This window comes from Symphalangus syndactylus, chromosome 4 (assembly GCF_028878055.3).
Source record: "Symphalangus syndactylus isolate Jambi chromosome 4, NHGRI_mSymSyn1-v2.1_pri, whole genome shotgun sequence".
Classification (NCBI taxonomy): domain Eukaryota; kingdom Metazoa; phylum Chordata; class Mammalia; order Primates; family Hylobatidae; genus Symphalangus; species Symphalangus syndactylus.
The window spans coordinates 79,391,712-79,412,731 of record NC_072426.2 but is presented as its reverse complement, the minus strand read 5'-3'; the positions used below and the strand labels follow the sequence as shown (position 1 = coordinate 79,412,731).

Sequence of the window (21,020 nt, the reverse complement as noted above, 5' to 3'; positions counted from 1 at the left end):
CCTATCATATGGATCCTCCCACCCCTATTCTCCTCACTGAAGTACTCAGTGACCACTCTCTGGAGAGCCTCTTCACTGTGCCCCTGGGTGTGCCTGGAGTGCATTTTTCTTTGCAGGTCATTGCATCATCTTGCTAGAATGGATTTTCATTATCTTTGGGGACAGTTTTTCTCCCTTTCCAATTCTGAAAAAAATCCACATGGTAGGAATCATTTCTGTCTTTCCCCTAAATATCACCATTCAATTGGCTGACCAGCAATGTGTCTCCAAGTAATGGAAACTGGGGTTGGAAAAAGAAAATTTTTATGCCACAATGATTTACCTTTTTAAATAAAGGGTAAAGCAGATTTATAATCACCTACCAGTAATAATTTAAAGATTCAAGTTGATTGTCTACAAATAAAATATCACTGGCTCTGATGTGTAAGTTCTGGATTTAACATGACAGTGCATATACTGCATGGGACAGGTACTATACATATCTGGACACCATAAAGAGTATTGAACGCCTGCATTTAAACTACTGAATTAGTATGTACCTCACTTGGCTCAGCAATCCACCTGCACCAAACTCATATCAAAAGTCACTAAATTTCTCATCTACATTATATATATTCTGTAGATACACAACTACAAAATGTACATACTATACAAACAGTTTGAATCAACATGAAGTCCCATTGTTTTTGACAAGGTACCACAGATGGACATTATCATGTCTAAAATCTATATAATATAGATGAGATTATAAATCTGAAGTTTTAACACTAACAAAAGAAAACCCAGAGCATCTTGGTAAGTCTTGTTTTTATTTTCTTCCTGAGAGTCAGTAGAATGGCAGCTGTATTTTGTTATGTTAGTCCCATATATTTCTGTTAACTTTATTATTTGCAAAAAAGTTTTGCTTGTATTTGTAGAAAGGTAAAATAATGATTTAAGATTTTTGTTAAATATGGAGATGAGTTATGTATGATAAAAAGAAATGTGCTTTTGTTTATTTGTTGCCAATTAATGTACATTAATTTTAAAATGCATTAAAGCAATAACAAAGGAAATAAAGAGATGCCATAGAAGTCTCTTTCTCTTCATGTTTGCATGCAGAGATACACTGCTTCCTAAGGATATGTAAGGAGAGATGTGGATTTTAATTTTTGAATCAGATTTTTCAAATGTACTTAAAATATAAGCAGCAAAAATTTTATTAATCTTAAACTCAAGCAAATTCCAATCACAGAAGCAGAACTAATTAAAACATGTTTTAATTGAATATACTTCCCAGGTTTCTCCTAGCAATCCTGTTATTGTTTCATGATCCACTTGAAGAAATAAAGATATGTGGAAAAACAGTCATTGCCCGAGATTGCCCTCCATTTTATAAATGCTCCATTTATGCTGAAACAATCTTAATAGACACGGTGCTTTTTATGCATCTGGTTGGAGGACAGAAACTCCCAAAACTTTTCTATTCAGCTGTTGGATCCACAACTTGCTGTTGAGCTGTAAATCCACATCAGGAAGCCCAGGTAAAAACTGAGAGTTGGCTTCTCCCTGGTAATCTAAACAGATGCTTACTGAGCCTGAAATGCTATTTTCCCACCACCTTCTGCTGACTGCTGCTTTAGCAAAATAAAGATTGGCCATGAATCTACCAACACCACCTCACTTTAAGGCCTGGTATGTCAGCATTCTCCATCATACTCTGAGACATAGTATGTGGGAGACATGACTTTGTAATTAGGAGCTTAAAGTGTTTCAGAAAGACCACATAATCTAGTGAGAAGTGAATTAGCAATATATGAGAGCATGTAATTTCATGCCAAGGCTGGTGCTGTGAACTTGATTATATTAGTATGTAAGTTAAAGCAGCTGGGAGAGGCAGACCAGAAAATATAGTTGTTGAGCTGAGTCCTGAGAGAAGGGCAACTGCACCTTCCACTTCCCACATGCAGCACTCATCAGCACATCTTCCCCATGCTTTCCCATTGCTCATATTCCTCCAGTGGAAAAGAAGGGGGCCAGGCACGGTGGCTTATGCCTGTAATCCCAGCATGGTGGCTCACGCCTATAATCCCAGCACTTTGGGAGGCTGAGGCGGGCAGATCATGAGGTCAGGAGATCGAGACCATCCTGGCTAATATGGTGAAACCCCGTCTCTACTAAAAATGCAAAAAAAAAAAAAAAAATTAGCTGGGCATGGTGGCGTGTGCCTGTAGTCCCAGCTACTCGGGAAGCTGAGGCGGAAGAATGGTGTGAACCTGGGAGGCAGAGCTTGCAGTGAGCCCAGATTGCACCACTTCACTCCGGCCTGGCCAACAGAGTGAGACTCCATCTCAAAAAAAGCAAAAACAAAAAAACAAAACAAACAAACAAAAAAATAAAGAAAGAAAGGAAAGGGCAAAGTTCACATGCTAAAGCAAAAGGGACTGCTGGACTTAGAAAGGTGGAGAAATAGGTGGGCCCAGGATAATATTGGTGAGAATGCTGCTTTTTGTTGATTTAGTTACAGAGCTCTTGAGCTCATCATGAATAGAAATAGGGTTGATGCAGAGTGGCTATAAGCATAGACTTGGGAGCCAGGCTGATTGGGAATATAAGTCCCAGCTTCACCTTTTATGAGCTCTATGATCCTGGACACTCCACCTCTTACTATTCCGTTTTCTCCTCTGGGAAAAACAGATAACAGTACTTAAATCCTAGAATTCAGAAGAGTTCAAGGATTAACTCAGGTTAAGATAGTGAAACAAGGGAGAAGCAACTGTTCAGACAATAAATAAAAGGAAATTGACAAGACAAGGATTTCAATTTGAATCTAAGAATCATTTAGGGTATCTGTTACAATTTTAGATTCCCAGGCCTCAGCCCCAGGAATTGAGATTCATTAGTTCTGGGGCCCAAAAGGCTATTTTATAAAAAGAAACTTACAAAAAGTCACCAAAATAACTCAGTTTCTGTATGCCCTTACCAGTTCCCCACTAATGTGAACATCTCATGTTGACATGGTACATTTGTCAAAACTAAAAAGTCAATGTTGACACATTACTACTAACTCCAGACTTCATCAGGTTTTCCACTCATGTTCTTTACCTGTCCCAGGATCAAATACAGGATACCATACTGCATTTAGAGAGGCTGCATTTTTCACAAGCTCTTTCAGCTGATAAGAGGGAGGTGGGTGGGGATCATATCTTGAAAGACACTGGGACCTTTAGAGGAATGAACCAAAATTGCTGCATCCCCAAGTTGGGGAGGTGAAATGCAATTTTGAAGAGGAGAATTGGTGGAGGAGATGAATATAGAAGGCTGATTTTAGAGGTAGAGACGGAATCTTCTCCATTAGATGAGAGGGGGTTACCTTCAGAACAAGGCATTAATCCCAGAGAAAATAGGTTTTGGAAGGAAGGGGTACAACCTCATACTCAGGCTAGATTGAGAAGACACGAGTAGGGTTGTGAGTAAGTCAGAATCAGCAAGTGCAGCAAATTGGGAACAGGTGTTTCAGAGATGCACACAGAGGGCTCATATAAGGGAATTACAAGGGGTCAATTAGCTTGCAAGCTACATACAACCTGCATGTTCCAGAACCTGGTGCTAATGTTTTGGCAGTGGGTCACAATGACAAACATCAAGCACTGACACATTGGAAAGTAGCAGAAAAAGTAAGGGTGAGGCTGGGATAATCAATTTTGTTTAAGGAGGGTTCTAAGGGTCTTGGGTGAAACGGGCTGGAAGGAGAGGTGGATAAAACACTTGAAGCTCTGCTTGTGAGTCAGTTGTCACACTGAGGAGACACAGGAATCACCAGCTTAAAGTGACAGGTAAAGGTTTATAGAATTGAGAAGGTGAAGATGAAGCAATATATTTTTTAAAGAAGCAAGCAGCCTATTTTGGGAATCCATGGAGGTCTTTTGAAGTAGATACTACTCAAATTTTACTAAAGACCTTAGGTTCTGGGACTACCACTGAGATTTCCTAATCACAGTCCAATTGCTCAGCTTCCTAACACCAGTCATAAGAGTCACCTAACCTGTTCCTTTTTAAAGAATGTTAACCATTTTCCAATGGACTCAAGATTCTTATAATGTCTATACCATTTTTCTTTTCCAGTTAGTCGTTCTTTCTGTACCCTAAAAATCCTAAACCACAAGCTGATATTCTTTACATTTCACATTAAGTACATGTTCTGTCACTTGCCAAATGCATTTAAAAGAGCTCAGTAGACGCAAGGCGCAGTGGCTCATGCCTGTAATTCCAGCACTTTGGGAGGCCGAGGTGGGCGGATCACAGGGTCAGGAGTTCGAGACCAGCCTGAAGTGGGCACCTGTAGTCCCAGCTACTCGGGAGGCTGAGACAGGAGAATCGCTTGAACCCAGGAGGCAGAGGTTGTCGTGGTGAGCTGAGATTGCACCACTGCACTCCAGCCTGGGCGACAGAGCTAGACTCTGTCTCAAAAAAAAAAGATAAACTTCAGTAGAAATTGCCTTAGAAACCTGTGTCCTAGGGGGCAGGCTTCAGTGAAGGGCTCCTAGATCATCTTTTGCATTGCTTGCTGGCACAATGTTGGGCCCAACTGGGTAATAAGTGTCCGGCCGTTAGACTTAAGGTCATCTAATCCTTAACTTGATAGATTCTGGGTGTTCTCTACAAATTTGCATAGAAACTAGCACTTAACTGGGAAATTTCTCTGCCAGCTGTCAAAGATGTAGTTCCATATTCACGGGTGCTGTGTGAGGAAATAATGAAGCCACAGAAATCTTACATGTGGTTAGGGAAAGGGCTGGTGATGAAAGACTCTAGCTAACCAGCACACTGCTGCAAAATTAGTTTCCAGAAACACTGCATAACTTGAATACAGAATCAAGAGTAATTTGGCTTTTGGTTAAGATTGGCTTTGGCATTTTTTTTTTTCGAGATGGAGTTTCTCTCTTGTTGCCCAGGCTGGAGTGCAACGGCATGATCTTGGCTTACCACAACTTCCGCCTCCCAGGTTCAAGCAATTCTCCTGCCTCAGCCTCCATAGCTGGGATTACAGGCATGCACCACCACGCCCAGCTAATTTTAAATTTTTAGTAGAGATGGGTTTTCTTCATGTTGAGGCTGGTCTCAAACTCCTGACTTCAGATGATCCGCCTGCCTTGGCCTCCCAAAGTGCTGGAATTACAGACGTGAGCCACCGCACCCAGCTGGCATGTTTTTCTTAAATCAAGGAATAGTGTATTTGGAAATGTGGGAAAACTACATAAAAAAAAACCTGAACCTTGAGTTGTAATAAAATCAGGATTTAGTGTTGCTTGATTTCAGTAATGTATGGGCATCTAGGTTACATAAAAAGAAATGTGAATAAAAGACCAGGATAAAATTTCTCTAGAAATATTGAGCCCTAAGATTAGATAGTTCATCTCAGAATAAACTATATAAAACTGCCAATAGGCAACTGCTTTTGTGCTACAAAAATGGCCATTTCACTTGGCTCAAATACATATTTCAGATCTTTGTCTTTTCCTTGTAATGAAGATGTAAAAGTTTTAGTTCACACTCTACCAGAGTAAAATTTCACTGGGGTCTGTATTACAAAGGTTAAAATAACCCAAAAAGTCAAAGTAAATTTGAGCTTTGGTACTCAGATAATCCTTTTCATAGTCTTATGTTAAAGAACTTATCTTTCCCAGGTATCAAACTCTAAGAAAACTGCCATAGTTACCACCTTCTAGCAACTTAGTTTCCATGCCCCATAACATTTGTCAGAGAAGCTGCCCACTTTCAGTGACATTTATATTCTTATTCTAAGTTGACCCAATTTTTCATTTATCTAAATGATTGTATTCCCTTCTAGAATTCAAGCCAAAGGAGAGAACAATGTTAGTGTTCCTTATTCTATTGATTTACTCTTTTTTTTGAGACAAAGTCTTGCTCTGTTGCCCCAGGCTGGAGTGCAGGCATGATCATGGCTCACTGCAACCCCTGCCTCCCAGGTTCAAGCAATTCTTGTGCCTCAGTCTGCCGAAGAGCTAGGACCATAAGCAGGTGCCACCATTCTTGGCTAACTTTTGTATTTTTAGTAGAGAAGGGGTTTTGCCATGTTGGCCAGGCTGGTCTTGAACTGCTAGGTTCAAGTGATCTGCCTGCCTCAGCCTCCTAAACTGCTGGGATTACAGGCGTAAGCCAGCACGCCCAGCCCTGACTTACTCTTGAAGTCATGAATTTATGTCCAGTGTCCCTCTGCCAAATTGGTTTTTAAATCTTTGACCACTCATATATGTCAGGACTTCTACTTAGTTAATGGCATATTATAAGGTGCAAACCATCTTATAAACAAGGATTCATCATACACTTTTTCTTCTAAGTGTAATACAGATCATTGATTCTAGTTTGCAATTTATCAAGATAACATGATAAGTTGAAGATTTTACCTTAGGTACTAAATAATTAAAATGGATAAAAATACACCAATATTATCAGGATTTAGTGAGGATCACTGAAGCTGAGTGGCTAGAATTTTAATTCTAAAAAAAAACCAACAGTGATTTATTTTTAACTAAAATGTAAGCTTGAGAACAGTGTGCTAAAGTCAAATTATGTGGTTTAAGTCACCCTCTGTACAGCAACTTTAATTCTACTTTCTGTACTTCCATTTTGTTTCTGTGTAACTGAAAACTTCAAACACTCTCGTTCTAATTCTACACTACTCCTGGAAATCCTTTCTCTTTGGTATATTTATCTAATTTCATATTCTAATGTGTTTTTCCTCTCAGACACAATAATCAACTATTCGAAGATGCTATCTAATGCACTATGCCACTAAGTGTTGTGGCCAGAGTTATTTTAAGTGTAATAAATTATCTTAAAATTGAGGGCTGGGCATGGTGGCTCATGCCTGTATTCCTAGCACTTTGGCAGGCCGAGGTGGGTGAATTGCCTGAGGTCAGGAGTTCGAGACCAGCCTGGGCCACACAGTGAAACCTGGTCTCTACTAAAATACAAAAAATCAGCCGGCCGTGGCGGCGTGCGCCTGTAGTCCCAGCCACTCGGGAGGCTGAGACAGGAGAATTGCTTGAATCTGACAGGCAGAAGTTACAGTGAGCCGAGATCACGCCACTGCACTCCAGCCTGGGCGACAGAGCTAGACTCCATCTCAAAAAAAAAAAAAAAAAAAAGAGAGAAAACAAATATTACATCTTAAATACAGGCATGGATTAAACCAACTTGTGTATGGTCAAGGCAACTTACAAAAATGCTTTAAGACATATCAAGACTGATATAAACCACTTAAGTTAGGCAGAGATGCAACACTATGTGAATAGAAGTGTTATAAACACACTCGCTACATTTTAATTAGTTTACTAGGTTTTCTTTTAATACAAACATGAGAAATGAAAACCACATCAATTGTAGCATTTATTTTGAAAATAAAACTGCAATCAATACTCCAATCTCTAAGCTCTGCATTCCATAAATGATACTTTTTCAGGAGGTAGGATTCCTAAGGTTTATGGAAGTTCTTTCTAAATAGCAGGACATGAAATATGATACCTGCACCCAGGCTAACATGTGGGATAATAAAATGTATTACATCACCTACTACTATTAGGGTCAAATTCCTTCTAATTTGTTACACGTGAATTAACACAGATCCTCCTCTTTATCACATCTAGGGAAAATAATTTGAGGTGATCAATGCAGATAAAAGCCTTGCAAAGAGCTACTTTACAAGAGAAAAGAGCACTTTATAAAAACACAAGAATTCCAAAAGTCTTAGTGTAATTTTAAGCTTTGATACTTGTAGAAGTAACAATGCTACAAACATTTACAAAACATCATTGAAAAGCTTGTTGTATTTCTTTCACGTTTATTTAGTTTTGCCATTTTTTAAAGTGACAGTGCCTCATTATGTTGCCAAGGCTGGAGTGCAATAGCTATTTACAGGCACAATCACAGTGCGCTGCAGCCTCCAAGGCTAGGCCTCAAGTGATCCTCCATTTAAGCCTCATGAGTAGCTGGGACTACAAGCATGCCTAGCTCCTGAGTATTAAGCTTTTAATTTATTGTTTCAGTCCTTCTTGAAGATAGCAGATATTGACTGAAACAAAAGGTTAAAAGTTTAACATTCAAATTCTGCAAAATAAAGCCAGAGGCGGTGGTACACACCTATGGTCCCAGCTACTTGGTAGGCTGACATGGGAACATTGCTTGAGGCCAGGATTTTCAGGCTGTGGTGCCTTATGATTGTGTCTCTGATTAATCTTTGCACTGTAGCTTGGGCAATATAGTGAGGCATCATCTATTAAAAATAAAAAGAAGAAATACAATTACACTTTCAAATGATATTTTGTAAAGATTTACAGTATGTATACATATGCTGCAGTCCTCTGGAGGGCCTAGGCACACTATATTACAGCTAAAAGCTGCCCTGGAACTTTCAGGACACCTCGTAGTATTTTATTATTTTTGTATAATCACTGGATCACCATGTTGCTTGGCATTATGGAAACATCTTTGAATACATTTACTTACTTAACAATAAGAAAATTTATCAGCAAATGAGAACCATTATAGTTCATAAGAAATATACTATAGAGCTTCATAAAAGTAGATAATCAATAACCAATACTTTCTTTTTATGACCCCAAACATGCTAAACTGCTAATAAGAAGGGCTTACAAAGGATATGAATGGCAAATGTTACTTGGCAGCTTTTGCTTGATGATCGCCAGTAACTGTAGCTTCCATGGTAAAAGTAGGAAGGAAGAGCCCTTCCATACCTGACAATGCTGGGACTGCTCCTAGTGGCTTTAGGAGTTGTTAGACTCCCATGTTTTAACAGTGATACTGCACTGATTCCAAATGCATATGCAGGAATATTGGGGAAAAGAAAAAAACATAAAAGAAACAGAAAAGTTATCTTTAAAATCTAAAAAGTTAAACTATTGTTTTAAAAGCCTTACATAGTTCACAGCTATCAGCCCACACACTAAGCAAATATCTGTGCGTGGGCAGGAGTCTTCACTTTGGAGTGGTTTTTATAACTCTGTTTACATTAAATAGGACAGAAGAGTGTAAGAGTGTGTTGTTGCCCTGACGAGGTCCCATTCTTTACTACGAAGTGCAATCTTAGTTGTCCTTGAGTTAACTTGAATTGAGGTGTTTCTTCTTTTGAAAATACTAACTTTTCTAGTTCTTTAGCAGGAGAGGTGATATTTTCCTGTCTTTTCTGATGAGGGGTTCAGATGTTACATTACTCCTCATTTCTTCCTTCAGAAGAGGATGGCATTAGCATGCTGAAGATGAATTAAATCATCAGCACTCGAAGACCCGTTCTTGGCAGCACTATAGAAAACTTTGTCTTGTTCCATCCTTGAAAAAGCCTAAGAATGTCAAATAGAAAAGAGGTACAATTTTAAAAAAGTTTCCAACCTTTTAACAATCACCACTGATGATAAGCCACACATGCAAACTCCTTTAGATAGATCAGTTACAGCTACTTTATTTATTTATTTATTTATTTATTTATTTATTTTTGAGAAGGAGTCCCAGGCTGGAGTGCAATGGCACAATCTCAGCTCACTGCAACCTCCACCTCTCAGGTTCAAGCAATTCTCTGCCTCAGCATCCCAAGTAGCTGGGATTACAGGCGCCTGCTAACACGCCCAGCTAATTTTCATATTTTTAGTAGTGACGGGGTTTCATCATCTTGGCCAGGCTGATCTTGAACTCCTGACCGCGTGATCCACCCACCTCGGCCTCCCAAAGTGCTGGAATTACAGGCATAAGCCACCGCGCCCAGCCCAGTTATAGCTACTTTGGCTGAGGTTTACACTGCCAAGTTCTGTCAACTCATTAGGGTAATCTCAGGGCTAGAATTAGATTGCTGGAGCAAAGGGGAACTTATTTTATTAAGTTACTTAAAAATTGGGCTCCCAAAGATGCCACAGTATTGTGACAGGCTTCTAAGAGCAGTATCATGTTACCTGTGCACTTGTTCCTTAAACATAATGAATGTACACTTTTGCAAAAAGTTAGTTTATTAATCTATTCAAACCCTACTCAATGTACAGTAGTTATTACATACTCAAAGCAAATTTTAACGATGCAGGCATGTGCTAGATTGTACTGGAATATCAAAGAAGTCTAATGACTCAAGCATCAAAAGGCACTACTTCACTTGCACATTAATTATGATAGATAACGTGTTATTTTAAAATACTTCTCAGGTACCACAGAATGTGCCTATTTTAAATGTTCATCCTTGTCTGCTGTAACTCTGCTATGTACTTACCAAAAGTCACAAACCATAAATATTACTCTGTCTCATAAAAGTTATCATTTCCAGTAAAATTCCATGTACTTCCTGCATCCAGTATTTGAGACACACACACCTTATACAGTCTAAGTGCAGGTCTCTTGGCTTAGGCACTAATGCTTTGTCTAACGAACCCATGGGACTGACTGCACTGTGGTATATACAGTAGAAAATGACATAAATTTGCAAACTGAGTAATAAAAAATAGTCGAGTGGTAAGTGCATTATGTATGTAGACATTGCTCAGAATACAATAACAAGAAATCATTTATATATGATTATTTGAAAGGGTAAAAGTTCAAAAGGGAAAGATTACAAATGAATTAAATTTGATTAAAATATTCTGAATTATGCTCACAAAGGAGAAGATAATATCTATAATTTTCAAATAATGTGGATCCTTGTAAAAACCATAAAAGACACAGGAAATAGAATGCCAAAAAGGTAATAAGCTCTTCAGTATGTTAGTTAATTTTGAAGCTTTCCATTTTTCTAATCACTACTTAATATGACCTAGTCACAGATGTTGGCATTGGTGTTTGACTGAAAACCCACCTTAGTAACTTCGTAGCCTTACCTCCAGATTCCATGCTCTTTCTCTGTCAAGAAGATAAACTGGCGAGTACAGGCTGTTGTGTGCCAAGGTGCGAAGATCGAAGTAGAATCTGCTATAAACACTGCTAGTAATGCTGATATTATAATTAATTAGCTTCAAGAATTGCCTTTCCAACTCATTCCCGGGGAAGGAGAAACACAACAAAACCAACACAGGATAATGTTAGTTCAAAAACATTATTCTAGTGTAAGAAATGTGGTAAAGCCATCATGTGCTCTAGTTTATTGGAACACATGAAAGAACTCACACTGCACAGAACCCTATCGATCTAAGAAATACAAGAAAGCATGCAACTTTCCCAGTTCTCTTTGAAAACTTAGAAAAACAAAAACAACATGAATGTAAAAATTGGGTTAATAACTTGATTTTCCCACATGCTTTCAAAGACATATTCGAATTTAATATGGAGAAAAACGACATAATCTTAATAAACATGGTAAAGCCTTCAGCTTTTTCATTTCTTTGAAAACATGAAAGGATTCAAAACCCTTATAAATACAAACATCCGTGGTAAGGCCTTCAGTTGTTCCAGTTCCACATGAAGAACATAACTCATTTCTGAAATAAAAACTGTGAATGTATAGAATGTGGAAATGCCTTCATTTACGTGATATTTGCTCCAAGATCCCGATAACACACACTGTAGATAGACCTTACAAATATAAGAAAGCACACTGGATTGGAACCCTAGTAGATTACCAAACACAGAAAAGTTTTCAGTTTTAACAATTTCTTCAACACTTATATGAGAATTTCCCCTACAGGGAAATCCTCTCAGTGTTCCGAAATTGGAGAGCCTGATGCAAACTGATTGTGGCATAATCTTTAAAAACGTGCATACGTAAATGTTATACTACTTATAAATATTTTGTTTCTCAGCGATTCTTCATTTGAAAGGGTCTCTGTCCTTACTTCCACTTCTTTTGCAAGAAAACACTGAGGTCAGAATTTTGTAGATATTCCTTAAACAATATTAAATGAATTTAATAGGCAGTGTTTTTTGTTAAGTCAGTTAATACAATTTTTCTCTGTTTATTTAAAAATATCACACTGAGCTACTAGAATAGCTCCAAATTCTTTTTTTGAAACAAATACAGGCTATGCAGGTGGATTCCTACACTAATGTCCAAACAGGGCACAGCTGTTTGGAGTCCATTCTGCATCCAGCACCCTAAGTTTGGGATGAGGAGAAAGGGGACAGCCTTCTCTGCACTCATGCAGCTGACTCAGGGCTCATTCTTGAGGGTTCCATTGCACAACTCAGACTCCATGCTCACTCCCAAGGCACCGCAATAGTGATCAGATGACAGAAATGATGGATGCCATTTATTAGCTGTCACTATTATGGGGCAGGAATACTCTTTACACTTCAGATGGTAGAAAGATCAGAGAAACACCTTGGCTAGACTAAACCCATTTTATGACAAGCCTTTTGGTAGGGCGCTGGGCTTACACAGTGTTTCTCCTAAGTTGGAAATGAAACCCCAAGGTGCTCAGCACCTGTCACCCCTGGCCAGAACAGAATGTGGGGATGAGTTGAATGCAGTGAGAGGGGAACAGGCTGGGAGCAGCCCTCTGCCAAGTGATTATTCAGCTGTCCCGGCCAAAGATTTTTGTTTGTTTGTTTGTTTTGAGACAGGGTCTTGCTCTGTCGCTCAGGCTAAATTTCAGTGGCATGATCCCAGCCTTTCAAGTAGCTGGGACTACAGGTTCATGCCACTTAGCTGGGCTACTTTTTTTTAAATTCTTTTTGTATAGACAGGGTCTCACTTGTTGCCCAAGCTGGTGTTAAACTCCTGTGATTAAGTGATACTCCCACCTTGGCCTCCCAAAGGCTGATATTACAGACATGAGCCACTGTATCCAGCACTTTGTCAAATGTTTAAATAAATATAAAACTAGAGAAATATTACCACTTCCATAGTAATCCCTGTAAAGACTTAACTGTATAAAAACAATTAATACCTCAACAACATATTTGGTTTCTTGGTTTTAAAGTTTTATCCATTGGCTAAGTCAACAAATGCTTGATGGTCTCTGGTATGGAAAGCAGTTAGGATATAAGTAGATACGTGGTTTTCTCATTTGTTTAACTGAAAACCCCACTGAAATTACTTCTAACATTAGTTTCCTATTCATATAACCATAAGACTATAGGAATGTAAATCAGATAATGCTTTAATAATCAGCTAATCAGGAGTTAATTTACTATAGGAATATATGCACTTCATAATCTCTTATGTTTTTCCACAAACATATTTTAAATGTGTAAAATACAGTATTTTATATAATTAACATGTTTATTAATAGAGGCTTAGTTATTGAAGAAAATCATTATGCCTGCAGGATATGTATCTTCTTAGTTTTTTGTTGTTTTTTAAATGGCTAATAGCATACCCTTTACAGGCACAGCAAATTTTCTGAATAGGAGCTGCTCAGTTTAACTTATATGTATGTATGTGTGTGTGTGTGTGTGTGTATATGTGTGTGTATATATATATATATATAAAATCCTCATAGCTTAGCTGCCACATATAAGTGAGAACATACGATATTTGATTTTCCATTCTTGTGTTACTTCACTTAGAATAATGGCATCCAGCTCCAACCAAGGTGCTACAAAGGCCATTATTTCATTCTGTTTTATGGCTCAGCAGTATTCCATGGTGTATAGTGTGGACACTTTCTTTGTCTGCCCATTCATTGATGGGCATTCCATATTTTTGCAATTGTAAATTGAGCTGCTATCAACGTGCATGTGCATGTGTCTTTTTCATATGACTTCTTTTGCTTTGGGTGAGATTGCTGGATTGAATGGCAGTACTGTTTTCCATAGTGGTTGTACTAGTTTACATTCCTATCAGCAGCATAAGTGTACCTTTTTCACCAAATCCATACCAACATGTACGATTTTTTTATTTTTATTTTTTGAGACAGAGTCTTGCTCTGTCGCCCAGGCTGGAGTGCAGTGGCGCGATCTCGGCTCACTGCAAGCTCCGCCTCCCGGGTTCACGCCATTCTCCTGCCTCAGCCTCTCCGAGTAGCTGGGACTACAGGCGCCCGCCACCACGCCCGGCTAATTTTTTTGTATTTTTAGTAGAGACAGGGTTTCACCGTTGTCTCGATCCCCTGACCTCATGATCCGCCCGCCTCGGCCTCCCAAAGTGCTGGGATTACAAGCGTGAGCCACCGCGCCCTGCCTATTTTTTAATTTTTAAATTATGGCCATTCTTGCAGGAGTAAGGTGGTATCACACTGTGGTTTTCATTTGCATTTCCCCGATAATTAGTGATGTTTCTGAAGGAAAATATATTCTAACAAGACAAACAGGTGTTGAAAAGTTTTAAGAAAAATCTGATAAACACTAATTTTTAAATGGTTCAATTTACAGTCCAAAAGAGTTCTTTACAATCAACAGCAGAGGGACAAGATAAATGTACATTACACACTTTGTTGCAATGTTTTACATTTTCTAAAAATCGTGGGCATAGCTCCTGTTCAGAGCATAGATCAGGGTGCTTCTGCGTTCACAAACAGCTTTGTGTAGAACTGGAGCTGGCTTCTGCCACCACTGCTTCTGGAGCTCACATCTGTGGAAACCTGCACATATCTCTGTGTATTCTCTGACCTTGTAATTAGAACTAGAGCCTCACTGGATTAGCTGCAGGTTTTGAGAACAATTTAGCTGCCATTATAGTGGAGCTAAGTGTTCATAATTACAAATTTTGCTCCCTTCAAGAAACCAGTTTACAGACTGATGATAGTAGTGATTAAGAGCACTTCAGCTTCTGCAGCTTCCAAAGTACTTCTGTTTGTTTCAAATTCATTTTCTGTTACATCCTTTGCTAAAATGGCTACTAGCAATATTACCGTGACAACTCAGTTTCTACTATTAGCAAAGCAGTAATTTAGCAGCCATTTCAAAACCAACCGACCATCACTAGTGAGTCTCTTCTTAGTCACAAGAATCCTCAATTCACTTGTAAATATACAGTGTAGTAATTCTGAATGAAAGTCTTTAAAAATGTTTTTGGGGTATATTATAGGTATATATATTTATGTGGTATATAAAATATTTTGATGACTACAACATGTAATAATCACATGAGGGTAAATGAAGTATCCATCATGCCTCAAGCATACCTTTGTTTTACAAATAATTCAATTACACTGTTTTAGTTACTGCAAAATGTACAATTAAATAATTCTTGAGTGTTGTCACCCTGTTGTGCTATCAAATACTAGATCTTGTTTATTCTAACTATATGTGTGTACCTATTAACCATTACCCCATACTCCTCATCCCCCATACTACTTTTACCAGCCTCTGCTAACAGTTCTCCTACTCTATATCTTCATGAGTTAAATTGTTTGAGGCTGGGCGCCATGGCTTACGCCTGTAATCCCAGCACTTTGGGAGGCCGAGGCAGGTGGATCATGAGGTCAGGAGTTCGAGACCAGCCTGGCCAGCATGGTGAAACCCCATCACTACTAAAAATACAAAAATTATCCAGGCGTGGTGGCACGAGCCTGTAATCCCAGTTACTCGGGGGGCAGAGGTAGAAGAATCACTTGACCCCAGGAGGTGGAGGTTGCAGTGAGCCGACATAGAACCACTGCACTCCAGCCTGGGTGACAGAGCAAGACTCCATCTCAAAAAACAAACAAACAAAAAAAACTGTCTTAATTTTTAGCCCCCACAAATAAGTGAGAACATGTGAAATTTGTTTTTCCGTGCCTGGCTTATTTCATTCAACATTTCCATCCATGTTCTTGCAAATAATAGGATCTCATTCTCTTTTATGGTTGAATAGTACTCCATTGTGTATATGTACCACATTTTCTTTAGCCACTCATCTGTTGATGGACACTCGGAATGCTTCCAAATCTTGGCCTTTGTGAATAGTGCTGCAGTATACATGAGAGTGCAGGTATCTCTCTGATATACTGATTTCCTTTCTTTTGGGTATGTACCCAGCAGTAGGACTGCTGGATCATATGGTAGCTCTATTTTTAGTTTTGAGGAACTCCAAACATTTTTCCATAGTGGCTATACTTAAATTACATTCCCACTAACCGTGTATGAGGGCTACCTTTTCTCTGTATCCTCACTAGCATTTGTTATTGGCTGTCTTTAGAATAAAAGCCATTTTAAGTGGGGTGAGATGATCTCTCATTGTAATTTTGATTTGCATTTTTCTGAAGATCAATGATATTGATGTTGAGTATCTTTTCATATACCTATCTGCTATTTGTACGCCTTTCTTAGTTTTGAAACAGGATCTCACTTTGTCACTCAGGTTGGAGGGCAGTGGCACAGTCACAGCTCACTGCAGCCTCAACCTCCCAGGCTCAGGTAATTTTTGCACCTAAGCCTCCCCAACAGCTGAAACCACAGTCACGTGTCATCATGCCTGGCTAATGTGTCCTCTTTTGAGAAATGCCTATTCAGATATTTTGCCCATTTAAAAAATCAGATTAGATTTTTTTCTGTGGAGTTCTTTGAGCTTCTTAAATATTCTGGTAATTAATCCCTTGTCAGATAGTTTTCAAATATCTTCCCCCATTCTGTGTGTTGTCTCTTCACTTAGTTGATTGTTTCATTTGCTGTGCAGAAGCTTTTTAACTTGAAGTGACCTAATTTGCCCATTTTTGCTTTGGCTGCCTGTGCTTATGAAATATTCAAGAAATATTTGCTGAGTCCAGTATCCCAGAGAGTTTTCCCAATGTTTTATTTGTTTCATATTTCAGGTCTTAGATTTAAATTTTTTTTTAATTTTTAATGTTTTAAAAAATAGAGACAGAATCTCACTGGTTTCTCCAGGCTGGTATTGAACTACTGGGCTCAAGCAATTCTTCTATCTTGGCCTACCAAAGTGCTGGGATTACAGGTATGAGCCAAGGCACCCAGCTGAGATTTAAATCTTTAATCCATTTTGATTTGATTTTTGTATAAGGTGAGAAATAGAGGTCTAGTTTCATTCCTCTGCATATGAATATCCAGTTTTCCCAGAACGACTTATTGACGAGACTATCATTTCCCCGTTGTATGTGCTCGGCACCTTCGCTGACAATGAGTTCACTGTAGATGTATAAACTGGTTTCTGGGTTTTCTATTCTGTTCCATTGGTTTATGTGCGTGTTTTTATGCCAGCGCCATGCTGTTCTGTTTATTATAGCTATAGAGTATAATTTGAAATCAGATAATGTGATTCCTCCAGTTTTGTTTGTTTTTTGCTTAGGATAGCTTTGGATATTCTGAGTCTTTTGTAGTTACATATAAATTTTAGAATTCATTTTTTATTTCTATTTCCATAAAGAATGTCATTTTTTTTTTTGCAGACTTGTGGAGGTACCACATTGGTGGTCTGAGATCAGACCTGAAGGAATTCTCTGGATTAGCAGACAGGGACTCACTTCTTCTCTGACTTTCCCACAAATGAAGTCTGTCTCTCTGTGCTAGGCTGCCTGGGGCTCAGAGAGGAGCAATACAAGCACCCCTGTGGCCACCACCTCTGGGATAGCACTAGGTCTGAAGCTGGCACAGCACTGTGGCGGGCCAAGGCCCACTGTAACACCTACCCGCTGCCACCTATTTCACTCAAGGCCCTGGGGCTCTACAGTTAGCAGGCAGTGAAGCCAGCCAGGCTTCTGTCCTTCCCTTAAGTGCAGTAAGTTTCCCTGGTCCCTGGATGGGTTCAGAGGTGCTGTCTGGGAGCCAGGGCTGGAGTCATAAACCTTAGACATCTACCAGGTGTTCTGCTCTACCATGGCTAAGCTGGCACTGAATCCACCAGGCAAATCCATTCCCACACTTCCCTCCCCTTTCCCTAGGCAGAGTAGTCTGTCCCCATGTATATCATCAACACAGTCCCATGGGGATTACTGTCAGGTCACCACTGATTCTCACTCAATACCCAAGTGCTCTCTCTTGTGGTGAATGCTGCCTGGCCTGGAACTCACACTTCAGGGCAGTGGGCTCCCCTCTGGCCCAGGGTCGGTCCAGAGATGCCATCCAAGAGCCAAGACCTGAATCGGGGACTCCAACAGTCCACTTGGTGCTTTTCTCCACTGTAGCTTAGCTGGTATCTAAGCTCAAGAAAAATCCTCTTAACTCTTCCTTCAGCTTTTCTTAAGCAGAGGGAGTCTCTCCTCATAGCCACCATAGCTGGGAATGTGCTGGGTCATACCTGCAGCCAGCACATCTCTGAGTCTCACTCGAGGCCCATGCCATGTACTACCTGGTCACCACTGATGATTCTTCAGGGCCCAAGGGCTCTTTCATCAGAAAGTGATGAATTCTGCCATTACTTTAATGGCAGTCCCTTTAAGGCAGCAAGTTCCCTTCTGGCCCAAGGTTTGTCTAGAGATGTTATCCTGAAGCTGGGACCTGAAATGGGGGTCCCATGACTCTGACCAGTGCCCTGTCCTACTGTGGCTGAGCTAGTATCCAAGTTGCAAGACAAAGTCCCCTTTCCTCCCCTCAAGCGGAATAAAGAGGTCTCTGTCAGACCTGTGAGCTGCACTGTCTAGGGTTGGAGGTGGGGTGGGCAAGCACTCCCTAGCTGAGCCAGCTGCTGTCTCTGTAGGTCACATGCCCCTAAATACACTGGCTTCAAGGGCAGCACAGCAGTCCTTGTGGCCTAGACAGACTTTCAGGTTTATTAAGGACCCCAGAGTATTTTATCCCACAGTACCCAGTAGCCTTTCACAACTCAAGTTCCAACCACTGGGATAAACAATTCCTCCCTGGCTAGGGCTAGTCCAAATGTTTCCTCCATGGGTGGGCATTGGATAAGTGCAGTCTTGTTTTGCTTTCTGCTATGACAAGGCAGCGCTGAATTTAGTGCAAAGTCCCACAGTTGCTGTGCTCTCCCTCCCCCAAGCATGTAGCCCCTCTCCTCACCACAGGTCCACTGCTGGGACATAGGGGAGGAGTGGCATCAGCAATTCAAGACTGTCTTTTCTACACTATTCAGTGCTTCTTTCAGTGATATGAAGTTAAAACCAGGTACTATGAATGCTTACCTGATGTTTAGTTCCTATGCAGGTGCTTTTTTTATTTAGATAGTTGCTATATTTGCTATTCCTGTGGGGAGCACAATTGGCAGAGACTGCTATTCAGCCATGAGGCTCCACCTTTGTGACTGCATACATTCTGAAAGACAGTCTTAACTGGAGTAACAGGCAAATGTAAAAAAAAAAAAAAAAGAAAAACAAAAACCCAAAACCTCTTACCACTGCCTGTCATGATCTTGATCTTCATATGGTGCTCAATGTCATCAAGAGGTATTCCTTCAGGTTTCCCTAAGTGTCACCCACAAAGCCATTCTCACTGTCTAGTGGACACTGTGAGAGCCTCTGCTGGAAATGCCTCCCTGGCTCTCTCTACCTACCAGCTCCAAGGCCCTTCCCTTTACAGCAGTCATGAGGCTACACTGGAAGAAAGACCCCATGAAGCTTCTGCTTCAGCGTCATGTTGGTGCCATCTGTGAGCAACCCCATGACTCAGCAAGATTTCTTGCACTCTCACAGGTAACTCAGGGCCCCTAAAGTGCTGCTGTGATTGTATGAGTGCCCCAGGAACCTCTTGAGTGTGGTGAGCACTGGGTGCTGCTCCAGCAATGTTTCTCAGACTGCCTGAGGGGAACACTGGAACTTCTAACTCATCAGCCCAATTTCTAAACACATGCAACACTCCTACTGGGATGGGACGGGGGCACAGGGATCTGTGGCTATTCTGTATCTCAAGGTTTCTATAAAACAGAACTTCAGATAAAAGCAGGGGGAACACCAGAAAAGGCAAACTCACAATGTGTAACTCAGGGTGAAACTACACAGTTTTCACAGTCCAGAGGCCCTAGATCTGTCACTGACCAAATAATTATTTCAAAGGCCACATATGTGCTCCTTACAAAGAGACTGGAACTTGCACACAGCTTTGAAAAAGCCATAAAGATATTTACTGTACTATTATGTTCTGGTAGTACACTGGTAAGATAATGCCAAAAATATTCACCAGAAAAATACTTTTCAATTTATGAGCAGATTATTAAAACATCAATTTACCAAGACCTACCAGCAGACAATGAAAAATATGAACTATTGTTCTAAAGCTGGATGGAAAAAGTATGTGGTGTTTACGCCCATTTTCATTATTTGCACAACGTAAACTTTAAAAATATTTCTTAAACTGTTTAAGTTTATGGGAGCACATAAAGTACTGACAAATGGTTAGAAAGTTCACAAAAACCATACAAGCTCACATTTCTTCAACTGTAATGTTCTCAAAGAGCTTGCAGTAGTCCTCATTCCACACAGTCATATCACTCCAAACTTTGGAGGCGAGAAGAATGGCTCCCAAGACAATCCTCTTCCAGTTAGTTGGACAAATGTCGATATCAGCATAACTTACAAGTCTATGTACATCTGCAAAACAGAGCACTGGACTTTGATTTAGCTCAGTTTAAGTGCTGTGATAAGAATTCTTATGAATGACAGATTTCTTCTGGTTTTGACCAGAAAGTAAGTGCTTATGTTCTACAGAGATTTGCTTGATCAGGCCAAACAAGGGGCCATATCACAATCGTAGGTCAGATACTTCTGCTACCTACTCTGCCCATAGAAATTCACAGCCCAATTTTGGTCACAAGAATGACCGTATATCTCAGCCAAGGGCATCATGAAGACAGGCAGTGTTGTCACCTTCACACTCATAAAAGACAGCAGACATACAGGCCCAGTGTAGATTAAAGTCATTCAATAAATCCTTAAATGCCTACATATGTAATGTCTCACATGGAGCTGGTAGGTAGATGGGAATTTTACAAGTACGTCAAGCTTGAATATGTAAAGCCCATGTAATAGTGAGCAAATGTGAACCTCCTTTTCACAAAAACTCACCCTTCTGTGGCACTAGCTTTAAAAACTGCTGGTCAAGAGAGCCTCCCGGCAGCTGCTGTGTAGAGCAGCATGGCAGGAGCAGGTCTGTGGGGTTGTAAAACATTCCCCATATTCAGTTGCTCACTTGGTAAGAAACACATGTGTATAAAGGTTGATCCTTCTCACAGCCCCTATTTTGCACATCTTCATGATCACTTCATAAAAATT

General features: G+C 40.0%; 1 protein-coding gene across 1 annotated transcript in view; it reads right to left on the bottom strand.

The window, feature by feature from the left end:
• Positions 1 to 7,379: 7,379 nt before the first annotated feature.
• The window catches only part of LOC129480819 (cyclin-Y-like protein 2), a 44,048-nt gene continuing 30,407 nt past the window's right edge, over positions 7,380 to 21,020 (bottom strand). Inside the window, 3 exon segments of the mRNA XM_055275193.2 lie at positions 7,380 to 9,359; positions 10,872 to 11,031; positions 20,177 to 20,339. Of these exon segments, the coding sequence (XP_055131168.1) occupies positions 9,249 to 9,359; positions 10,872 to 11,031; positions 20,177 to 20,339 (434 nt within the window). The 3' untranslated portion in view covers positions 7,380 to 9,248.